Source organism: Myotis nattereri (assembly GCF_964212035.1).
Source record: "Myotis nattereri genome assembly, chromosome: 5".
Classification (NCBI taxonomy): domain Eukaryota; kingdom Metazoa; phylum Chordata; class Mammalia; order Chiroptera; family Vespertilionidae; genus Myotis; species Myotis nattereri.
This window is the reverse complement of record NC_138080.1, coordinates 11951802-11976386: the sequence shown is the minus strand read 5'-3', so window position 1 is coordinate 11976386 and position 24585 is coordinate 11951802. Positions and strand designations below refer to the sequence as shown.

General features: G+C 42.1%; 1 protein-coding gene across 4 annotated transcripts in view; it reads left to right on the top strand.

The window, feature by feature from the left end:
• Nucleotides 1-23881, top strand: part of BNIP3L (BCL2 interacting protein 3 like) — a 31217-nt gene extending 7336 nt beyond the window's left edge. The window contains exons 1-6 of one of the 4 annotated variants that reach the window (XM_081093351.1): nt 3145-4141; nt 4864-5047; nt 10372-10444; nt 18920-19023; nt 19143-19292; nt 21177-23881. In XM_081093351.1, coding sequence (XP_080949477.1) covers nt 4884-5047; nt 10372-10444; nt 18920-19023; nt 19143-19292; nt 21177-21225 — 540 coding nt within the window. In that variant the 5' untranslated portion in view covers nt 3145-4141; nt 4864-4883 and the 3' untranslated portion in view covers nt 21226-23881. Of the gene's footprint in view, nt 1-3144; nt 4142-4863; nt 5048-10371; nt 10445-18900; nt 19024-19142; nt 19293-21176 lie in introns of those variants that run through there. The other 3 variants (XM_081093352.1, XM_081093349.1, XM_081093350.1) reach the window with 3 other exon arrangements.
• The last annotated feature ends 704 nt before the right edge of the window (nt 23882-24585 follow it).

Below are 24585 nucleotides of genomic sequence, written 5' to 3'. Positions count from 1 at the left end.
ATTTTGTAATAAATATTTTTTAAAAGATAAAGTATAATTATAATATTACTTAACACTTACTACGTACCAGTAACCTTTCCTATTTTTTAATGTATTTTATTCATTTCATCCCCCTAATGATATTATGAGGTAGATACAATTATTATCCCTGTTTTACAGATGAGAAAACTGGCAAGTGTTGGGTTTAACAGCTGTACTAGTAAGTGATAGAGTTGGAGTCTGGCTTCAGTCTGTGCTCTTAACCACTATATTAATATATGTCAAGGAAATATTGTGTTCCTTAAGTAGAAATGCTTTCAGTTATGCTGAGTGTTAAGGCAATTAGAGAGATTACTAAGTTTTTCTAGGTATGTCTCCCCAAGTTCCTAGATTATGATTGCTTACATATTTTTAATATAGGAAGTAGAATTTAGATATTGGTGTGGAAATCCTTCAAAAAAGTAAGGTCCAGAAAACCTGATATTGTTACACCGTTTTTTCTCTTTGATCAGCTACTTCAAATGAACATTAATTGTATTTTAGGGAACACTGGCTTCCACAGAGACCCATCTGGAACTCCTGGTTATTTAGTTTTGCCTCTGCCAGAGCAGCTCCGGCCTTTTATTTGTTTTTGTTAATTGTACACATTGGGATTCTGTACAAGAACTGATTCTAAAATAAGTTTGAAAATCCCAGAAAAAGTGAAAGCAGAAAAATAACAACACAAAAAACAACCAACAGTTTATCATATACCTCTCTCTTTCTCTGCCTCTCTTTCCAGTTAAAATATTTTGCCGAACTCTAAATTTAGTGATGCATTTGGCATATTTCTTAACTCCAGAGGCATTCCAAATATTTAGTTAAATATTTAGTTAAATATTCAGTGTTAAATCTGCCTTAGCTTTGCTAGTTGAATTTGTTAACCCATGTTGAGTTCTATCTAGTCTGTGTACATTTTTATGCACACATAGAATAAGACCATGGAGACGCCATGTAACTGTGTTGCTTGGCAATATAGTCCCAAAGAATTAGTAATAATTATGGAACTGTTACAACCCTAGGACTGCCTCAGAGGGAAAGGAAGGAAAAGATCACTTCTTTTATTTTTTTTTAACATATATTTTATTGATTTTTTTACAGAGAGGAAGGGAGAGGGATGGAGTTAGAAACATCAATGAGAAAGAAACATCGGTCAGCTGCCTCCTGCACGCCCCCTTCTGGGGATGTGCCTGCAACCAAGGTACATGCCCTTGACCGGAATCGAACCTGGGACCGCTCAATCCACAGGCCGATGCTCCATCCACTGAACCAAACCAGTTAGGGCAAGATCACTTCTTTTTTTATTTAGCAAACACTGTTCTAAGTAATTTACAAGTGTAAACTCTTCTTTATTGATTTCAGGTAGAGAGAGAGAAACATTGATATGTTGTTCCACTTATTTATGCATGCAATGGTTGATTCTTGTATGTGCCCTGACTAGGATTGAACCCATAATCTTGGTGTATAGGGATGACTGAGCTACCAGCCTAGGGACAAATATAAACTCTTTTAACTAGTGTGTAACTGAGCAGCTACTGTTTATTAGACACTTTACCTATCCTATCTAATAAAAGAGAAACATGGTAATTAGCGTACGACCGCTACCCTTCCCATTGGCTAATCAGGGCGATATGCAAATTAACTGCCAGCCAAGATGGTGGCCGGCAGCCAGGCAGCTTAAAGTGAACATGAGGCTTGCTTGCTTCAGTGACGGAGGACTCCAACGTTCCCTGCCTGTCGCTGCCAGCCTCTGAGCTGCAACTCTAAGAACTATGTTACAAATATAGAAGCTAAACAAAACCCCAGAAACCTGCTTTAGTCCATCAGGCTTCAGCCAGCAGGATCGCAACGTCATTTCAAATACAGAAGATAAACAAAGGCCAGAAACCTGCTTTCAGCAGCGGAGGCCTAAGAGCTGGAGCCAAGCCTCAAAGGTAAAGCTGGCCCCGAATAAAAAAAAAAAAAAAAGGAGCGGTTAGGAGCTTCAGTCACTCGCCAGCCTGAAAACAGCTCTCAGCCCCTCACCGAGACTGGCCAGGCACCCCAGTGGGGACCCCCACCCTGAAGGGTGTGTGACCAGCTGCAAACAGCCATCATCCACTCACCCAGGCTGGCCAGGCACCCCAGTGGGGACCCCCACTCTGATCCAGGACACCCTTCAGGGCAAACTAGCCGGCCCCAACCCGTGCACCAGGCCTCTATCCTATATAGTAAAAGGGTAATATGCCTCCCAGCACCGGGATCAGCGGAGCCGAGAGGCCTCCCGGCACCGGGATCAGTGTGACAGGGGGCAGCGCCCAAACCCCCCAATCGTCCTGTGGCTCTGTGTGTGACAGGGTTTGGGGCCACAACCTCCCTATCCCCTCTGCTCTGTTTGTGACAGGGGAAGGCGCCCCAACCCCCTGATCAGCCCTGCTCTGTGCCTGATAGGGGGAGCTCCCCAGCCCCCTGATCGCCCTGCAGCTCTGTGTGTGACAGGGTGCGGTCCCCCAACCCCCCAGTCGGCCCTACCCTGAGCGTGACTGAGGATGGCATCGCAACCTCCCAATCCGCCCTGCTCTGTGCATGACGGGGCGTTGCCCCAACTCCCCAATCGGCCCTGCTCTGAGCCTGACCAGGGGCTGCACCTAGGGATTGGGCCTGCCCTCTGCCACCCGGGAGCGGGCCTAAGCCAGCAGGTCGTTATCTCCCGATGGGGCCCAGACTGCAAGAGGGCACAGCCCGGGCTGAGGGACCCCTCCTCCCCCCCGAGTGCACAAATTTTTGTGCACCGGGCCTCTAGTCCTAATATATAAAAAGCCAGGGGCTGTTACAACCAGACTGATGACCGAACAGCAGGCTGCATGGACGACAAGGCCGGCAGGGGGGTTAGTGAGGGACGACCAAACGACTGAACAGCAGGCTGTGTGGGGTGACCAGGTTGGCAGGGGGAACAGTTGAGGGCGACCAGGCCAGCTGGGAGGCAGTTGGGGGCGACCAGGCCGGCGGGGGAGGGGGCAGTTGGGAGTGAACAGGCGGCAAGGGGAGGCAGTTAGGGGCAATCAGGCTGGCAGGCAGAGGCAGTTAGGGGTGATCAGGCTGGCAGGGGCAGCAGTTGGGGGTGATCAGGCAGGCAGATGAGTAGTTAGGAGCCAGTGATCCCACATCGTGAGAGGGATGTCCCGGATTGGAGAGGGTGCAGGCTAGGCTGAGGGGACCCCCCCCCCCATGCACGAATTTTGTGTACTGGGCCTCTAGTCTATAATAATAAAAGTGTAATATGCTAATTATACCGGACGACCTTCTGGACAAAGCTGGGATTGCGAGGGAAGCCCGGGTCCCGGGTGCCAGAGGGAAGCTGGTGCCGGCAGCTGGAGGAAGGAAGGCCTACTCTTGCATGAATTTCATGCATCGGGCCTCTAGTGTTTCTATATTTCATCATCACAGTAGCCCTGGGAGGTAGATACTATGTTATTATCATCTCTGTTTTACAAATGAGGAAATTTAAGGTCAGACAGTCAGATACTAGTAGATAGTAAGGGGTGGAGTCATATTTCTAATCAGGTATGCCTTTGAGCTTTCCCTTCACATCAGGATGATGTTGAGTGCACTTCTAGATCTGGAATAGTCTTCACCTCATTTAGAGTGCCTTTAGGGTTTGAACCTTATTTGGGTGATTATTCTGATTTGCTGATAGAATACTGTTTAGCCACAGAACTCTCTCTAATGCTTTTGCTGGGAGTTTAAAGCAATGGCCCCATCAACCTGCGTCGTGATGATTTCCAAAACAAAATTTATTGTAAGGAATGGAAATTACAGGAGAAAAAATACATTACTATCTCTTTTTTTGTGAAGTTAGCTTATTGGCTACTGTTGTCAATTCTTGTTAAAATTAAAACACCTTAATGTGTTCAGCAAACTGATTAAGCCAAGAAATATTTTTAGGCCTATCTACATTACCAAGGCCACGTATATCCCCTTTTCTGTGGCTCCGCCCCCTTCGACTGTTCCCCTGAGAAAACTTTTCAGTGTTGCCTGTAGCAGATGAACAGTTATTTCTCCCCCCTAACCAGTGAGGCTTAGTGAAAAATCTAGAAGGTAGTAACTCGTGCAAGAGAAGAGAGAAGAGACAAGTTCTTACAAGGTATGTTTAGTGCATAAAGGAGAAAGAATAGAAGGTATGAGATACAAAGGAAAAAAAGAAACTAATTTGTGGGATAGAGGGACAGCTTTTTTTCACATTTTGTTAGCACTATCGCCTGATTTAGTTAGAGCTAGCTGCATTAATTTTGTGCTCCCGATCTCTACACAAGCTGAGACTTTTATGATTGCATTTAAGTTGCTTCTCTAGGAGCTTCTCAATTGTTTGTGCTAATTAGGACATAGTTGTTAACTTATTTACTAGATGATCTTTATGAAACTGTCATATATTGATGTTATTTGTGGAGAGGATACAACTAAATAGCTGAGGTTGACTATGGAAAAGATGTAAACTAAAATATTAAAGGTAAATAGCCTGTCTAGATATAAAGTAGCTATTTTTTAAAAAAGCAACCTAAAAATTTCCAGTAGTGTTTATTGTATATAAACAGCTTTCACCAGAAAGAAAATTGGCTGAAGGACACATTTACTAGTTTTAGAGGTCAACTTTTCTAATTTGGTTGATTGCATGAGCTGCTTCAAGAACAAAACTATATAGATTTCTAAACTTTTATTGCTCCTTGTTTAGCTGTCTCAGAATATGTTTTGCGTTTGGTTTGAGGCAAATAAGACTTCTTATCTGAATTCAGCATATTCACATCTGTGTGCACATGACAGATTTCAGTTCTGCTTTGCTTAATTTAAGTTATCTGACTTGTCCAACAGGTTCTTGGGTGGAGTTACCCATGAACAGCAGCAATGGTAATGATAATGGCAATGGGAAAAATGGGGGACTGGAGCACGTCCCTTCCTCATCCTCTATCCACAATGGAGACATGGAGAAGATTCTTTTGGATGCACAACATGAATCAGGACAGAGTAGTTCAAGAGGCAGTTCTCACTGTGACAGGTAAGTGAGATCCTTGTTTTGGTAGAATTCAGAAAACAGATGGGTTACAAAGTTAATTCCCATTAGGAAAAAATAAATGGGAAAATATGACAGCCGATTTATTACAGCATGTGTATTTAAAATCAGACAGCTAATTGACAGGTGCCCACTGTTTTTCCCTATATTAAGGCAGTTCCTTATCAGACTGTATCATATTTAGATGATTATCATTTTAAAAGTCAGTGGCATACCCTGGCCGGTGTGGCTTAATTGGTTGGGCATCATCCCATGTACTGAGAGGTTGCCGGTTCGATTCCCGGTCAGGACACATGCCTGGGTTGTGGGCTTGATCCTTGGGGGTGGGGGTGGGGGGTGATGCAGGAGGTGGCCGATTGATGTTTCTCTCTCTCTCTCCCCCTTTCTTCTCTCTCTGGAAATTAGTTTAAAAAGTCTTTTTAAAAAAGTCAGTGGCATAAATGTTTACTTATAAAATTAATCTAACTTTCTCCCATTTTCTTTTATCTTTTGTGTCCCTGTCTCACAGATCACATTCTGCCTTGACTCTGGTTATCTCTGTGTATATCTGTCCTCCCTTCTAGATTGGAGGCTCCAGAGGCTGGGGTCGTGTTCCATCTCCTTTGTTCTTTCACAGTGACGGTGCTGGCGTGTAGCAGACACTTAGTAAAGGTTTGCGTCACAGGAACTGCAAGGTGGTTCAAGTTAGAACAGTATTTGCACGGTGGGAGCACCGGCCAAGTCTGTAAAGACAGTTAATTTTGAAGGCCATTCTGTTTATCTGAGGAAATTTTATTTTAGATCTCATTTTTCTCTAAGTTAGAGAAATTAATTCCACGGATTAAGGACTTTTTATGGTGAAACAAGAATATAGAGGAAGGTATATGTAGAATGAAACTGAGCTGTTAGTGTATTTTCAGTATAAGCATCTCTGTTTTTCAGAGGAACTAGATAATTCAGTGACACACTGGTATCATGTAACAGTTCTTAGATCAGTGACAGCCATACTTATAGCACTGTGGGGCACTGGATGATCTTCTGGTTAATGAACTGGTATCAGCAATGTAGAAAATGCAAATGCCCAGCAAAAGATTAAAGAACATTTAAAAATGTAAACAGTGGGCCCTAGGTAGGTAGTTCAGTTGGTTAGAACATTGTCCTTATACGCTCAGGTTGCAGGGTCAATCCCTAGTCAGGGCACATACAGGAATCACCAATGAATGCATAAATAGAACAAGTCGATGTTTCTCTCTCTCTCTCTCTCTCTCCCAGTCTCTCTCCAAAAAGAAAGAAATAAAAAATCTAAAAAATATATAAACAATGATTATCTTTAGGGGATGGAATTACAGATTTTTCTTCTTCTGAATATATTTGTACTTTGTAAAAATTGTGTGTCTAACAGGTATTATTACTTATTAAAAAAAGTATAAAAGGATTAATTGAGGTAAATCATGTTTTGAAGTTCCTGTGTGTCTTATGATCCACTGATGTTACCAAGGCAGCAGAGGATTGGTTTGCTGTCTCTGTGGCACAGTGTGCACCCCCACCACCCTGTCTCATCTCTGACTTGACCCTGTGCTTTTAAAGAGCCTGGGATGGCTCTAGTCAGGAAGCAACAGGAGAGCAGAGAGCTCTTTTCTGAGCAGCTTGCCTTTGATTCCAGTCGCGACAGCATTAGTGTGTCTTTCAGAATGAAGTTTATATTATACAGGCATACCTTAGAGCTATTGCAGGTTTGGTTCCAGATCATCGCAATAAAGCTAGTATCTCAATAAAGCCAGTCGTACTAGTAATTCTTTTGCTAGTGGAGGGTCTAGCACAAAAAATAAAATATAAATGTATTACATGCATCTCATGGAACTCCCTGATAGTTTCTGTAGTTCCTGCTTATTGTGGCCCTGTCGATAGGCTTTAGTATCTATCCATCAAGGGGGTGACCCTTGGTCATTGGCACCAGTGTGTCCCTTCATCTGTTGTTCACTGTGCTGTCATTGAGCAGAAAACAGGTCACCTGCTTGCCTCTCTGGTCATCTTATTTCATTTACTAGAGGCCCGGTGCATGAAATTCATGCATGAGTAGGGTCCCTAGGCCTGGCCAGTGATCAGGGCTGATCTGCAGGGCGACTGGTGGGGTGATTGGAAGGCCTCTGCTGGCACCCACCTTGGCTGGCCTGGCGCCCCCCATTTACATTTACCAGCCCTGCTCCCTGCCACCGACGCTGGGGGCAGCTCCTGCGTTGAGCATCTGCCCCCTGGTGGTCAGTACGCATCATAGCGACCGGTCATTCTGCCCATCATTCTGCTGATCAGTCGATTTGCATATTAGGCTTTTATTATATAGGATGATTGCAGTTATACTTGTGATTAAATATGAAGCCACCTTTGCATGATTGTGTTTCACTTGGGTTTCTAAACATGTGAAGTGAGGGGTGGCAAATGCTTTTTAACACTTTTCTGTCCCTCAGCTTATGTATCTACAGGCTCTGGGTTACTGGCCATCTTTCAGAGGAGGCCTGGAACTCTAGCTCAGTAATACTTTTGGGATATCTGACTAACACCCTTTAACATTTAAAAGAGTCTTCATAATTCATGTCATTTGAATTGTCATGCATCTCTCCATTTGAAGTTGTTAAGGAATATTTCTTTTTTTTCTTCTTTTTTTTAAATATATTTTATTGATTTTTTACAGAGAGGAAGGGAGAGAGATAGAGAGTTAGAAACATCGATGAGAGAGAAACATCGATCAGCTGCCTCCTGCACATCTCCTACTGGGGATGTGCCTGCAACCCAGGTACATGCCCTTGACCGGAATCGAACCTGGGACCTCTCAGTCTGCAGGCCGACGCTCCATCCATTGAGCCAAACCGGTTTCGGCAGGAATATTTCTTATAGGTGGGAAAGTTTTAGGATTTTTGGGTATTGGTACCAAAGCTAATTTATATATACTTTGAGTTTTAAAATGATTCCATAGATATGTTTTGTCACTGTGGTGGTTGTTAGAAGATAACCCCTATGTGTTTTGCTTTGTGTTCCACCCTGTTGTAGGAGTTTTCAACCTACATGCTAGATTCACCCAGGGAGCTTTTAAAAATACCAGTGCACAGACCTGGAGGTTCTCATCCTGTTGCCAGGGCAGGGATAGAAACATAAGAACGTTTTAAAGTCTCTCCAGCTAATCTTAACAGGAGCCAGGATTGAAGCTCTAATGCATTCCAAATTGTTAGGAGTGGTAAGCAGCTCGTCAGTGAAATGTTTAGTATTTTTTGAGTGAGATGGGGCCAACAGTAAAGAAGAGCATGGAAGTAGAGCAGGGCTTCTGTCGAATTCTCGACTGTCATGCGCTGCCTCGACCTAGTGATGGCTGTGTAAAGCTGGCCCTTAACTTGGCCTTTGGCTGTGAACCCAACAGAGTTATGAGCATTATGACAGTAACGGGAGACAACAAGAGCACCTTGCTGTCCTCGATTCCTGTGCAGTAGCTTGAGATTTCTACTTCAAGGCAAACATTTCTAAATACATTAATACGTTTGTTTGATACAGATGCAGCTTTTTTCTTATTTTCATTTAAGAATCTCCTGTGTCTAGGCTTAATCAGTCTGGTATATTTCTGGTGATCTTACTTATTTTTGAGTCAGTCTAACCAACAACTCTATATATTAACATTGTACACATGCTCATGACAACTTTAATAGTTAATATTTATTCCTTTGTGCAAGTTAAGCCCAGAGCATTTTTCATCCCTATGTGAATTTAGATTTGGGGACAAGGTATTGTAGTGAAAGACCGAGAGACTTGCTATGGAATTGCACAAGGGATCGTGGATAAAGCTAAGAATAGAACTTAGTACCTTATATTCACCCATTGTACGAGGTATAATTCATGATCACGTGTTTTTGTCTAAAAATTCATCTGTAAATTTTTGTAGTTCTGGGACTAAATTTTGTATTTTTCATTAAAGGTTATATATTCATATGTATACATATATATGACTACATATATGCTTATCTAATGAATATGCTTACCTAATTCACTGAACTATCTCAAAGCAAATATTTCTGAAATAAGTAGAATAGTAATTCTCCTTTTTAAAAATATATTTTTATTGATTTCAGAGAGGAAGGGAGATGGGGGCAGATAGAAAGAGAAATGATGAGAGGGAATTGTTGATCAGCTGCCTCCTGCATGCCCCCTCCTGGGGATCAAGCCAGCAGCCTGGACATGTGCCTGACTGGGAATTGAACCATGACCTCCAGGTTCATAGGTCGGACACTCAACCACTGAGTCACATCATTTGTCTCTGTGCTTCTTTACATTCATAAATATTATTAGGGACCTCAAAGCTTTTGTTTATGTGGGCATTATATTTTGGTATTTACTATATTAGAAATTAAAACTGAGAAAAAATGTATTCATTCAATAATAATAAACCATTATATTTTAACATAATTAACTTTTTAAAATGGAAAGTAACTATTTTCCATAAGCAAAAAAATTAGGACTAGTGGCACTGTTTTACATTTTTGCAAATCTCTCTAATACATGACTTAAAAGAAAGCAATTGGATTCTCATCTGCTTTTGCATTCTATCTGTTATAATATCACACACGAGGTCTTTGGAAAATTTCACTATACATTCATGAGAGAATGAGAATGAAAATGGCAAATTAATCTAATAGTATTATGAAAGCAGTTTTAACCTCAAATACCCTTTGAATAAGTCTTTGAAAACTGTTTTCACACTTTGAGAACTGCTGCTTATGAAATATTTAATGATGAAGGAACGTTGAGAAAAAGAATTCAAATGAGGTCTCTGAATTTAAAGATCATTTTACCTTTATTGGGAAAAAAGTAAAAATAAAATGTGACAGTCTTGTGTCTGTACGTAATTTCCTTTGCAAAGTTATCATTGTAAAGAAATGTATCACCACTGAAAAATTCCAGAACATTTTGGAAGTAAAAGTGCTCAATTTCATGTTTTCTTTTATGGGATTACTGGTAGTCCTGCGCACGAATCCATGCGCCAGCAGAATGCTTGCCTTGTTCTGGGAGTGACGACGCAAGCGTTCCTCCACCCCCCCCCCCCCACCCCCGGGGACTCCGGTGGGGCTGAGAGGACTGGGCGCTGCCATCATGTGGCTATGGGCACAACCATCTTTGTGACAGAGTGACTTAATTTGCATATTACCTTTTATTAGATAGGATTGTATACTCCTGATTTGCTGCTTTTCAAAGCCATACTACTGTAACTTTCAATTTTCTAATTTCCAGTAGAGGCTAATTTATTTGACAAAATGGAATGAAAACTAATGGCTCAATTCTTTTTCTTCTAGCCCTTCCCCACAAGAAGATGGGCAAATTATGTTTGATGTGGAAATGCACACCAGCAGGGACCATAGCTCTCAGGTGTGTATGTGTGTTTGTGTGGGTGTGATAATTTATTTTTATGATTTACAAGAAATAACTAGGGAAAATACAAGCCTCTAAATATGTTGAGCTAAAATATTTTAAAGAATAAGCAGACTTGCCCTAGCTGGTTTGGCTCAGTGGATAGAGCGTCGGCCTGTGGTCTGAAGGGTCCCGGGTTCAATTCCAGTCAAGGGTACATGCCCGAGTTGCGGGCTCGATTCCCAGTAGGCAGGAGGCAGCCAATCAATAATTCTGTCTCATCATTGATGTTTCTATCTCTCCCCTCTCTCCCTTCTTCTCTGAAATCAATAAAAATATATTTAAAAAAAAATAAGACTTTAAAAAAATAGTTTGAAGCTGTTTTAAGTTACTCAGTTTTCTGATTTTAGAATTCACTGAAGATGATAAAGACCTTGTTGTGCTCCTTTACAACTGAAACTTTGGGGACAACACCCTAAAAGACTTGGAAAATTCTTGTCTATGATGTATCATTTCAGTATTCCAGGCTAGTTTCTGGAATTTATAAATAGAAAACCAAGCTATATCTTATTTAAGGTCACAAAATAAATAAAAAGAAAGGTTATTGTAGAACCAGGTATTCTGTGTCCAAAATGAAAGCAATGACTTTTAAGGTGAATTTCAACAGCTAGGGAAAACTTGATCTAAATTACGTAGGTTCCTTAAGTTAAAGAAGATAAATGCAGTTCAGTAGGAGTTGACATTGTTGGAAATATAGATGGATATAGTATTGGAAGCTTATAAAGGTTTACATTATAAAATTTATGATCTATAATAATCCTATATAATGAAAGCCTAATATGCTAAGTGTCTGATCGTCCATTCAACCAATCAAAGCGTAATATGCTAATGATATGCTAAAACCACTCAGCTGTTCGCTATGACGTGCACTGACCACCAGGGGGCAGATGTTCCGACCAGTAGGTTAGCTTGCTGCTGGGGTTCGGCCGATTGGGACTGAGCAAGACAGGATGGACACGCCCTGGAGCCCTCTCTCGGCCCCTCCCCCTGGCTGGCCCCAACACCCTGATTGGGGGCGGGGCCAGCCAGCCAACTGCCTGTGGCCCCTTTCTCCGGCTGGCCCCACCCCTGATGGACCCTCATCGGGGTGAGCCAACCGGACCTCACCTGTGCAAAATTCATGCATCGGGCCTCTGGTAAAAGTATATGCTAATTAGACCAGACGTCCCTTCCGGACGACCTTCTGGACAAAGCTGGGGCTGCGAGGGAAGCCCGGCTCCTGGGTGCCTGCTGGTGGCTGGAAGGAAGGCTGGGTTCCGGGTGCCGGAGGGAAGCCGGTGCTGGCAGCCGGGGGAAGGGAGGCCTACTCTTGCACGAATTTCATGCATTGGGCCTCTAGTAACTAAATAATTGTTAGCAATTTAGAATGTTCATAGCCAACCCTAACTTAATTGATACGTCAAGTCACCTAAAAGTGTCGTTTAAATTTTTAGGAAGGAATCATTATCCTTTTCTCTTGTGTTAAGGTGTCTGAAGAATATATGTTAAATGAATGTTTAAATAAAGTCTAGTAAGAACTTTGTGCGGTTCTCACTGTACAGTGTCTTAAACCTTTGCACTAGAAATGTTTGCATGCTGTCTGGGATCCACCTAGCATTCTTTGTGAAAGAAGACTGCACGGTTTCTTCCTTCCTTGACTATGCTATATTTGTGCTGTTCTCTGAAACTTAGGAAACCTCTGGAATTGGATACAAATTTATGATGAACTCTATTCTGCAGAGAAGCGTATGTAGAAGCAAGGCTTTCATATAGGAAGATGTCTGATTGGACTTGTTGAATTGCTGGCTTTTGTATGTCTGTTGGCCATATGCAGTAAACTATAACAATGAAGAGGAAAGTCTGTGAAGTTTCCACGGCAGACATGTGCTAAGAAATCCCAAGATAGAGAAATGAAGTTAATTCTTTGCTGTAGTCTGTTGCTAGGAAATGTTTTCCATCCATAATGTCTTTTGTACAGATACGTTGAAAACTAGATTAGCATTTTCCAAATGTGTTTTGCGGAACATTTGCTCAATGGAAAGCTCCATAAGGTAGTTCTGAAGTCAAGTAAGTGGAAAATAATGCAGACCTGGGCTTCCTCACCCTCACACACCATTAGTCACAGCAGGTGGTAACATATAAAAGGCTCTGACAGTTCCTGCAGTAAAGAAATCTGTATTTCCCAATTATTTAGTTGCCCTTAGATCTCCCTCACCCTCCACATACACTTTTTTCCCTCTAATAATCTACCTAACAACCTAATGGAACACTGTGATAAGTGCTCTCTTGCTTGGCTCATGGAGTAGCTGGTGTACACTTAGGCTTAACTAACAATTGAATTTAAGTGGACTCTAGAGTTGAAAATGTAAGACTTTTGGCCTCTGTGTCAGGTTATCATAGCATTGCTAGTGTGATCCCTGTTCAGAAACAAGGACCTAAAAGAACTTCGGTTCTCATCAAGCCCTGGGTAAGCAATATTACTAATCAGATCAGTCAGTTTAAACAGAGTATCTTTTAGAGTAAGACTTTTAGTGAGGGAAATATCAATGGTACTATTTATTTAAACTTTCAAAAGGCCATTTAAACTTTTTTAAAAAATATATTTTTATTAATTTCAGAGAAGAAGGGAGAGGGAGAGAGAGATAGAAACATCAGTAATGAGAGAGAATCATTGATTGACTGTCTCTTGCGTGCCACTCATTGGGGGTCAACAGGGGCATGTGCCGTGACTGGGAATTGAACAGTGACCTCCTGGTTCATAGGTCGATGCTCAGCCACTGAGTCACTCTGGCCGGGCTAAGTTTTTTTCTTGAATTGCAGAAGTGATAATTTAAAATTAATCACTTTAGGGCTTGGGAGGGTGGATTTTTTTTTTTCATGAATGAGAAGCAAGTTTAGGGTTAGGAAACAGTTAAAAACAGTTAACAGAAGACTATTATGGTACTTGCTCTTACTAAATATTTTTATATGTCTATATGAGGAATATGACATTTTTAGCCTTTTCTCAGGAGAAAGGAAAGGTATATTAGATATATTATTGGTGCTAAATTTATTTTTTTTAATTTTTCCCCACATTTAATGTTCTCAGTGCAGTGAAAGAGGTGCTATTGTATCCATGAACAAATGGGAAAGGTGAGGCTTTGTCTTAATTAAGCTACTTATCTAAGATTATAAAGCAAGTAAGTGATAGAGCCAGATTGAAACCAGGGCTGCCTGAGCCTCTGACCCCTGTTTCTTCTACTACAATAAGTCAATGAATGGGATTGATTTCAGGAGAGCGCACAAGGTCTTGAGAATGAGCTAAAACATGTCTGGTGACTTATAGTATGAGGAAGCCCAAGGTGTAATGCTTTTAGGCAAAAGGTCATTCAAACTATACTTTTAGGATGATAATCCTTAAGAGTCTCACTTTTGTAGCAGAAAATGGACCATAGATTATCTCTTGAAGGCATTTTTGGAGTGTGTTTCTGGGACCAAAGAGGCCTACCCAGTGTTGGGTATCTTTGGAATATGATAGAAACTGAAATTGTCTTCCCTTTTCCCTTTTGTAAACTGATTTACTTGAACATGGACCCCACAGTATGCAGTTTACTATCCATGCTTAGAGACCTAAAAACTTGAGGTGAGCCAGAGAAGGACAATGTAAGTGAATAGAAGGGAAGGGCCTTCCACCTGAGGACAGGCCAACATGATCATAATCTGCTACTTGAATAGGTGTAGAGAGAGGGTAATTGATTCGGTTGAAAGCATGACTTTTATTTAATTAGAATAAGTGCATTTTTACCATATTCTGGAATTCTCAGAGTTGGAAGACAAAATCTAAAACTGGAAAGTTTAAGATGAATAGAAGGAAGCACAGGTCTGGTACTAAGTGAGGAGAGCTGGATGGAGAGCTTAGGATCCCGATTTTGAACTCATCTGAGAGAAAAGTACATCTTCTTTTTAAAAAGTAGAACAAAACACTTTATTACATTTTCATTGTCCCAGAAAGGATGAAATACTACTTCGTTTACAAATTTAAGCCTAAAACCTTTAAAAATATATTTTATTGATTTTTACGGAGAGGGATAGAGAATTAGAAACATTGATGAGAGAGAAACACTGATCAGCTGCCTCCTGCACACCTCCTACTGGGGATGTGCCTGCAATTAAGGTACATGCCCTTGACCAAAATCGAACCTGGGACCTTTCAGTCTGCAGGCTGACGCTCTATCCACTGAGCCAAACCAGTTAGGGCTAAGCCTAAAACCTTTGAGCAGTTTTAGAGAGACATGTGAGATCAAAGTTGGAAAGGTAACAGGAAAGACCTGCAGTGTGTTGAATATAGTCAGACATTGTGTGTACATGAACTGATCTATAAATAAATTGTAACAATTTATGTTTTTTTATTTGTAATTTTTTAGATTTACTCTAAAGAGCCAACTCATGATTCTGAGTAATCTCAGTACCCAGTGGAAAAGCTTAGTCCTAAAGGCTACATTGTGTTATCCAGTGGAATTTGCTATCTGGCTGAACAAAATAAGAATGATACTACAGAGTAGCAAAGCTCCACAGGGATTTTTGGCTTGATAATGAAAGGGACTATCTGTGTCTAGAGAGTATCTGAAGCTACCTTCCCCAGGCAGCTATTCCACAGAGAACTACACCTGTCAAAAAGAATCACAGCGCCCTCACTGGTTTGCCTCAGCGGATAGAGCGTCGGCCTGCGGACTGAAGGGTCCCAGGTTCGATTCTGGTCAAGGGCATGTACCTTGGTTGTGGGCACATCCCCAGTGGGGAGTGTGCAGGAGGCAGCTGGTCGATGTTTCTCTCTCATCGGTGTTTCTAACTCTCTATCCCTCTTCCCTCCTCTCTGTAAAAAATCAATCAAATATATTAAGAAGAAAAAAAAGAATCACAGGGATATGTCATGTTGTGCATTGCATAACTGCTGATGGATAAGACTGAAAGATTTGGTCAAAGACAACCCCGTTTAAACAAAATAGCAAATCAAAAACAATCCTTAGCTTTGAGATCCTTTGGTTTGAGGTCATAGCATCACATTCCCTAAAAGTGACCAAATAGTGCTGTGTCATTTTTAGGAATGTCTCATTCCTGTGGGTTCTGATGAAAGAAGCTTTTGGAAAATTTGATTGCTCTTGGCCAGAAAAATTTAGATTATTATTAAAGAGAAAAGAGTTTTCTTTTTCATTTTTTTATATGAAAGATGGCAAATTCTGACTCAGTATAAAATAACGTATTCCAAAAAAACTTCTAGCTTAAGTAGTTGAATAAACCTGGGTAAGTGTTTGGATCGTGACTTGTCTAGAAAAGTATAATCTTCAGGGAGTGAAATCTAATGCTGAGGAGTGGAGGCTCTAGAGACATTTTGCCTGGGTCTGGATTCTGGACCTGCTGCTTATTGCTTAGGAACCTTAGGCAGTTACTGAACTTATATCTCAGTTTCCTCATGTATAAAAATGGAATATTAATAGTTCCTATTTTTATAGGTTGTTGCAAGGTAAAAGTTAATACATGGAAAGTGCTTAGAATCACTTGTCTCTCAATATATGCTTAATATATACTACTACTAGAGGCCCAGTGCACGAAATTTGTGCACGGAGTGTGGGGAGGTCCCTCAGCCCGGCCTGCACCCTCTCCAATCCAGGACCCCTTGGGGGATGATCAACTGCCTCTCACAATCCGGGACCACTGGTTCCTAACCTCTCACCTGCCTGCCTGATCACTTCTAACCTCTCTGCCTGCCTTCCTGATCGTCCCTAACACCTCTGCCTGCCTGCCTGATCTCCCCTAACTGCTCCCCTACCGGCCTGATCACCCCTAACTGCTTCCCTGCTGGCCTGATCACCCCTAACTGCCTCTGCCTCACCCTGCACCCAGGACCCAGGCTTCCCTCCCTCAGGCCAGCCACAGGCACCCAGGACGGCTTCGCCCGGGCTGGCTGCAGACGCAGGCGCTGGCACCCAGGACCGTGGGGTGGGCGGCTTGTCCCACTGCCAGGCCGCAGCCTGGCTGGTCCTCATTCCTCTCTAGAAAGCTCTTTTGTGCCTGGCCGGTCCCATTCCTCTCTCCCCAGTGTTTAGTGTCTGAGCTGTTACGGCGTGAGGGTGTGAGGGTGTGATGACCATTTGCATATTAGCTCTTTATTATATAGGACTAGAGGCCCGGTGCACAAAAATTTGTGCACTTGGGGGGGAAGGGGGGTGCCTCAGCCCGGCCTGTGCCCTCTCACAGTCTGGGACCCCTCGGGAGATAACAACCTGCTGGCTTAGGCCTGCTCCCGGGTGGCAGAGGGCAGGCCCAATCCCTAGGTCCAGCCCCTGGTCGGACTCAGAGCAGGGCCGATTGGGGAGTTGGGGCACCGCCCCCTGTCATGCACAGAGCAGGGCGGATTGGGAGGTTGCGATGCCACCCTCAGTCACGCTCAGGGTAGGGCTGATTGGGGGGTTGGGGCACTGCCCTCTGTCACACTCAAGGCAGGGTCGATGGGGAGGTTGCAGCACCACCCCCTGTCACGCACAGAGCAGGGCCCATCAGGGGTTGGGGAGCTCCCCCCTGTCATGAACAGAGCAGGGCCCATCAGGGGGTTGGGGAGCTCCCCGCTGTCACGCACAGAGCAGGGCCGATCAGGGGGTTGAGGAGCTCCCCCCTGTCACTCACAGAGTAGGGCTGATAGGGGAGTTGGGGCACTGCCCCCTGTCACACACAGAGCAGGGCGGATCAAGGAGTTGGGGCGCCGCACCCTGTCACACTCAGGGCAGGGCCGATGGGGAGGTTATGGCTCTACCCCATCACACACAGAGCAGGGCCCGTGGGGGGCGGTTGGGGCGCCGACCTCTATCACCCACAGAGCAGGGCCGATCAGGGGGTTGGGGTGCTGCCATTGTCACACACAGGGCAGGGCCGATGGGGAGGTTATGGCTCTACCCCGTCACACACAGAGCAGGGCCCGTGGGGTGGGGTTGGGGTGCCGCACCCTGTCACACAGAGGGGCCGATCAGGGGGTTGGGGCGCCGCACCCTGTCACACACAGAGCCGCAGGACGATCAGGGGGCTGGGAGCTCCCCCTATCAGGCACAGAGCAGGGCTGATCAGGGGGTTGGGGCGCCTTCCCCTGTCACGAACAGAGCAGGGCAGATAGGGAGGTTGTCGCCCCGCCCCCTGTCACACACAGAGCTGAAGGGCGATCAGGGGGTTTGGGCGCTTCCCCCTGTCACTCTGATCCCGGTGCCGGGAGGCCTCGCGGCTTCGCTGATCCCGGTGCTGGGAGGCATATTACCCTTTTACTATATAGGATAGAGGCCTGGTGCACGGGTGGGGGCCAGCTGGTTTGCCCTGAAGGGTGTCCTGGATCAGGGTGGGGGTCCCGCTTGGGTGCCTGGCCAGCCTGGGTGAGGGGCTGATGGCTGTTTGCAGCTGGTCACACACCCTTCAGTGTGGGGGTCCCCACTGGGGTGCCTGGCCAGTCTGGGTGAGGGGCTGAGGGCTGTTTTCAGGCTGGCAGGTGACTGAAGCTCCCAACCGCTCCTTTTTTTCTTTTTTTTTTTTTATTCTGGGCCAGCTTTAGCTTTGAGGCTTGGCTCCAGCTCTTAGGCTTGGCTCCAGCTCTTAGGCCTCCACTGCTGAAAGCAGGTATCTGGTTTGTTTGGGTTCTATAATCGAAACACTGTTTCAACTCCAGCTCTGAGATCCCAGCTGGCTGAAAGCAGGTTTCTGGAGTTTGTTTAGATTCTATATTTGTAACAATGTTTCAAACTGTAAGCTCAGAGGCCGGCAGCGGCAGGCGGGGAACGTTGGCTTCCTCCGTCACTGAAGCAAGCAAGCCTCATGTTCGCTGCAATCTGCCTGGCTGCCGGCCACCGTCTTGGCTGGCAGTTAATTTGCATATCGCCCTGATTAGCCAATGGGAAGGGTAGCGGAGGTACGGCTAATTACCATGTTTCTCATTTATTAGATAGGATTATTTGTTTCCTTATCAAGTCTCCAAGTTATTTATTTTCTCATCACTTAATATTTGTTAGCATGTACTTTTTGATATGTTCCCTTTTATTTTTAATTATGAAAAGTTTTAAACACATACAAAAGTAAAGTGGGTACATTGGACCTTCATATAAGCATCACCCAGTTTCAATAATTATTAACATTTTCCACACTTTAGATAGCATATCCTCAAATATGCTTTTTTCAGTTTCACTTTTTATTGAGGCTTCATTGATGTTTCAGGTTCATGTTTTATGCTTAGATATAAAAAACAGTGAAACTCACTCAAGTTCTTTTTAAGACATTAAATACTCTGATTTTCGATTATTTTGTCAGGCTTTTTAGAAAAATGGCATGTTTCTTACATAAAAAGACTGATTTATAGCCTTATGATTTTCTGTCTAGATTTGTCTTTTGTTGGAAGAACCGGTCTTTCTTTTTGTCTTTTTTTAAAGTTTGAATTCTCCTTTACAGTCAGAAGAAGAAGTTGTAGAAGGCGATAGAGAAGTTGATGCTTTGAAGAAAAGTGTAGACTGGGTGTCCGACTGGTCCAGTAGGCCTGAAAATATTCCCCCGAAGTAAGTTCTCACATGTTTTTCAGTGGATACAGTGCCTGTATATGCAGTGGACCTGCTAGTTCCCAAGGTACTTTTAGCAAATGCATTTCTGATCCCTACTTCTGCATTTCTTCCCCCAGGGAGTTCCACTTCAGGCACCCTAAACGTTCTGTTTCTTTAAGCATGAGGAAAAGTGGAGCCATGAAGAAGGGGGGCATTTTCTCTGCGGAATTTCTTAAGGTGTTCATTCCATCTCTCTTCCTTTCTCATGTTTTGGCTTTGGGGCTAGGGTAAGTACTGGTCAATTCATAACAGTTTGGAGTTTTTTTTCCCTGCTCATTTTATCCTCATATTTTATTTCCAGATGAAAGAAATACATGTGAAAGTTGTTTGTATTGTTTTGCTTTTAAAGTTTTAGTGCAAATAGGGTGTGAGTTTAAAAGAATTACTAAGGTTGGTATACTTATAAGCATTTTTTCTTATTTGAAAAATAGGTTCATATTAATTTCCAAAGTGATCATTTTTAAAAAATATATTTGTATTGATTTCAGAGAGGAAGGGAGAGGGAAAGAGAGATAGAAACATCAGTGATGAGAGTGAATCATTGATCAGCTGCCTCCTGCATGCCCCACACTGGGATCGAGCCCACAACCCGGGCATGTGCCTTTGACTGGAATCGAACCCGGGGCCCTTCAGTCTGTGGGCTGACGCTATATCCACTGAGCCAAACGGGTTAAGGCCAAAGTGATCATTTTAAGTGTTCTCATCTATGACTGATTTTTTCTTTTTTGGGTTTTGTTGTTGTTGCTTATAAATTACTCAAGATGATTTAAATCTTAAACTAATCTTCAGTGTGTAAATTTGGGGGCTGATGGGAACTTTTTTCATCCCAGCTGGGACAATACACCATTTTATTGTATAGTCCTTGAGTAAAACTGGTAAGTTGTTTGAGGATATTGTTGTTGTTTTTTCTTTTTGTAGCATTTTTATTTATTATTCTAAAATTAATCCCACATTTACCTATAATTCATTAATTTTTCAGGCATGTCTTTTAAATTCTTTTTTTTTCTTGATTTGAATAATTGAGGAAATAGATTTTGAAAGATTTTAGGAGTTAAACACTAGCTGTTAATTATTTTCCAAGACATAACTTTTATTCTCTTTAAGCGTGTCCAGTGGGTCACTTTCTCTTTATAATAATCAAAAGGCACATCATCCCTTAGGTCCCCTTTAAGGAGCTCAGCATACCAGAGAGATGTTCATAGTCATGACCATGGAAACGTGCATGGCTTTTCCACACACCCTTTTGTCTTTCTGAGTGCATGGTCTGCTTTTGAGGACAGTGATCACATCAGCACAGGAAGGTGTTTGTGGAGGAAGGGAGTGTGTGAATGTTTTATGGGATTGGTGTGGGGGCAGGGGTTGATGAGTTGAAATTCCCCCACAGCATTGACTGCGCAGTAGTTCATTTGCCTTCAAGGGGTTGGTTTTTGTACCCTGTAGTATCTCTTCCTTTCATGAACCCAGACTATTTCTCTTGCTGGCCTAAGTGTAACTGTTGTTATAGGTGAATGTAGAAAAAAGAATTTTAAATAGTTGGCAGTGCCCGGCGGGGGGCGGTGGGGACTAATTCCATATTTTCTTTAACTTCCCTTCTCCTTATGTTATTTAAGGGCAAAATATTTGCTCTGTATAGAAAAGTAATATTAGGCTCTTAAGCCTTAAGAGTTAAACTGTTAGTAAGAGCCCTCTTAAAGTAAAGCACTGGCAGCTTTATAATTTGATATATTACTATATTTTGTATCTGAAGGGTCAATCTATAAAAAAAGTGGAATTTTTTTGTCTCCACGAAGGAATAATCCAAAGGAGGTTGGCTCTGCTTTGCTCTGTGATGGGCCTGTTCCCTCAGCTCTCCTTTGTCTGGTCACTGCCCCTGTGCTGGCCAGGCCTGCCTAATGGGTTAAAACGTAATCGTATTAAACCAGGTTGGCTGGCAGGCGACTAGTTTTAGTAAGTCAGTGAGGATTTCAGGGAGGGCGCTAGGGAACTGGGCACTTAGACTTTTTGAGCCTTTTATAAGGACTGAAAGGTTGGTGGTTACTAGAGTTGAGCCTGTGGAAGCGCTGGTGCAGAGCTGCCGCAACCCGTGAACATGTGCGCTTGTTTCCTTTCAGCATCTATATTGGAAAGCGACTGAGCACATCTTCTGCCAGCACCTACTGAAGGCCAGGAGCCCCGGGAACGCGTGTGCCCTGTGAAGTGGTGTATTGTCACAGTAGTTTATTTGAACTTGAGACCCTTGTAAGCATGACCCAACCTACAGTCCTATTTTTACATATCCAAGCTCCAGTAACTCTCAAATTCAGTATTTTATTCAAACTCTGTTGAGGCATTTTACTAACCTCATTCTCTTTGGGCCTGTAAGACTTTAGAATTTCCTAACAGAGTTTACTGTTGTTTAGAAATTTGCAAGGGCTTCTTTTCCGCAAATGCCACCAGCAGATAATAATTTTGTCAATAATGCTATTGTCTCCTTTTAGTGCCACCAGACTTAGACCAGAATCACTCATGGTATAAATTTTACTCTCTCAAGATGACTACCATCTCGCTCATAAAACAAGATAAGACTAGCAAATGATGTAAAAGCTTTGTTGTTTTGTTTTTCAAGAAAAAGGCAAGCTTCCTTAAGCTTGAGTTTATAGTTATTAAAAAAGGAAACAAGTAAAACAAACAAACACGCAAGACACAAGAAAAAAATACCTTGGGCAATAAAAATTTATTTTAAACCAGCTTTGTCTAAACCTCCTAATGGCACCTTTTAATTTGTAGGACACGGTCTATGGGTATGAAATAGAATAAGAACTAAAATACATCAGCAGATTTTAATACTAGTAGGTTGTAATGCTGTCTTTTCTATGGTGTAGAATCTTTATTTCTGATAAGGAACGTCTCAGGCCTAGAAATATGAAATTGCTTTTGGGATTTGTGTGTGTTTTGGGTATTTTTGTGTTTATTAGCTGCATGTGAATTTTTCATGACTTTGTTTAAATTTAAAAAAAAAAGTTTTTTTTCTAAGAAGAGACTTTGGAATGAGGTCCAGTTTGCGGTATAAATATCTGCATATTGTTTCAGGAAGATCACGCACACTCGGAAGCCTTTAAACTCCACAGGTAATTGTTTCCGAGTTATTCCAAGCACTTGTGCAGCTTTGAAAACAGACTTGGTTTGTGGGAACATTTGACACAGTTCTGAAAAGATGCCATTTGTTTTTTTCTGACCTCTCCTTTTTAATGTTTACTGTATCATCTTCCCACGGTGATTCCTGTGATCCTGCAGGCACTGGTCATTCTCTCTTGTAGTCATCTTTTCAGATACATTAAACTCCTCACGTTCCAGAACTCTCAACAACTTCCTTCAATGACATACTTTGTGTGTGTTTCTAAAATGTGAAGCTTTAGGACCAAATTGTTAGAAAGCATCAGGATTACCAATTATTTCAAGTAGATTTATTGGGTTTCAAAACACATAGCATGACTCTGAAGGATACTATTATATGTTTTATATATAAATAATTACTGTTTATGATATAGACATTACTATTGAATATTTAGAGACCATTGTTAATTTTAAAACTAGCAACATACTCATTAAATAAAGTACATCAGGTTGACTTGAATAAAAACACTTTGACAACCAGGTTTGCCAGTTTGCAGAAACTAACTCTTCTCTCTCATATCAAGTTTTTAAAAATTTGTGTTGTAGTGGAAAATAACGTACCGAGTAACAAAAAAATAATTTCTATCTTTTTTTTCAGGAATATAGCTAGCTATCTTTAAGAAAGAGATGATATATACAAAATAGTTTTCTGAATTATTTTACTTTATGTTTCTTTCTAGCAATGTATGCTAAATAATTTTGGACATCTTTTTATTATACCTTGTTTCTATGTTATTCTTAAACCTGGTAACACTTGATTTGTCTTCTGTAACCTATTTATTTCAAGTGTTCATATTTAAATTTCTTTGGGAAGAACAAAAATTTGATGATCCACTGATTTTGAAAGCCTGAATAAAATTGGAAAAGCTGGTAAAATTAAGAGAACTAAATAATTAAACTGCTATAATATACAATTTGGCATTATGGGAGGGAAAAGCAAAATTATTATTAAAATAAGACCAACTTTGTACAGGCACTGCATCGCTCTCTTTTGAAATTCAGTAACAGTTCTATCAGTATGATTGAACTTGGTATATTAATGATATTTTTTCAACATTGAAAATAAATTTAGTTTTGCCCTTTTTCTTAAAAATACCAGTGGAATTTTGTCCTGTTTATTACATGGTCACAGTAGAACTTCTATAAGGTGGAATCATGCAGTGTTTATTGGTAGCACTAGCTTACGGGACAGATATTTATGCTCCTCCCCAGATTTGTGTTGAACAGAAACAGATTATGTGATTGGAAAGGAGAATCCAACAATTAAGAGTTGACACTTTAAGAGTAATGTTTAAAAAGCTTTACACCTGTTTACAGCTTGGAGATGAAAAGGCAGGCTTCGTTTTTCTACTGTGTGATAAAAACTGGCTTAAAATATTTATAAATAGAGTCAAGAGTGAAACTGTACAAACTTGCACATTGAAAAGTGCAACAAGTTACTTTGATTGCAGTACAAATATTTACTGTTCTAAAAATTGAAGACTTAGCCAGGCAGATGAATTTTTAAGTGAACCAGTTGTTGAAATTATTGGAATTAACTGAGCCAAAGTGATTCTGCATTCTTCATCTATTTAGTTAGCACTTTGTATCGTTATATACCGTTTACAATACATGTATAACTTGTAGCTATAATCATTTGTGCCATTAAAGCTCTCACAAAACCGTTTCTGTTTGTGTACCATTTCTGTCATGTGTGTTGCCTGGGAGTTAGCGGAGATGGGAACAGTTATACCATTGAATTCCTCAAGTCCTGGAGCCTGACTGTCCGAGCAAGCACTGCGGGAGGGAAGGCACTCCTGCCTGGGAGAGGCCTGCGCTTCGGAGCGGGCACCACACAGTGTGATGGTTGGAGAAGGGCATGAAGTGCGATGTGACCGGCATTCAGAGCTCTTATTCTGCCAGGGAGTGTCAGGACCTTATTTGTACAGGAGGTGACATATTGAGAGACAAATAAGTGCCCAACAGGTGCAAAAGGGAATGGAGAGCATAGCATGCCTGTGAAGGGAACTGCAGGGACTGGCATGTGAAAATACGTCCCAGAAATAGCATAGAGTTCAGTGTGGCTGGAAACACTGTGGAGAGGAGACTGAAAGTGTAATTTACTGCTGAACCAAATTGAAATGTATGTGGCCTCTAGAGTTGAGCTTACTTGTGTGTAGTCAGTGGAATGCCTTCGAGGGGCTTACTGAAAGCAGAGAATTGGTTAAAGACTTAAGTTTTAGACAGTTATGAAAGCGCGAAGGAAAGTGCAGAGGCAAGAGCCTTCCGTTCTGTAGGGAACGAAGAAGGGGCTGTGACCCTAGCGCGGGTATGTAGGCATGAGGTGCGAAGCTAAGGGCAGTGGTGGGAAGATGGCTAAGAGAGGAA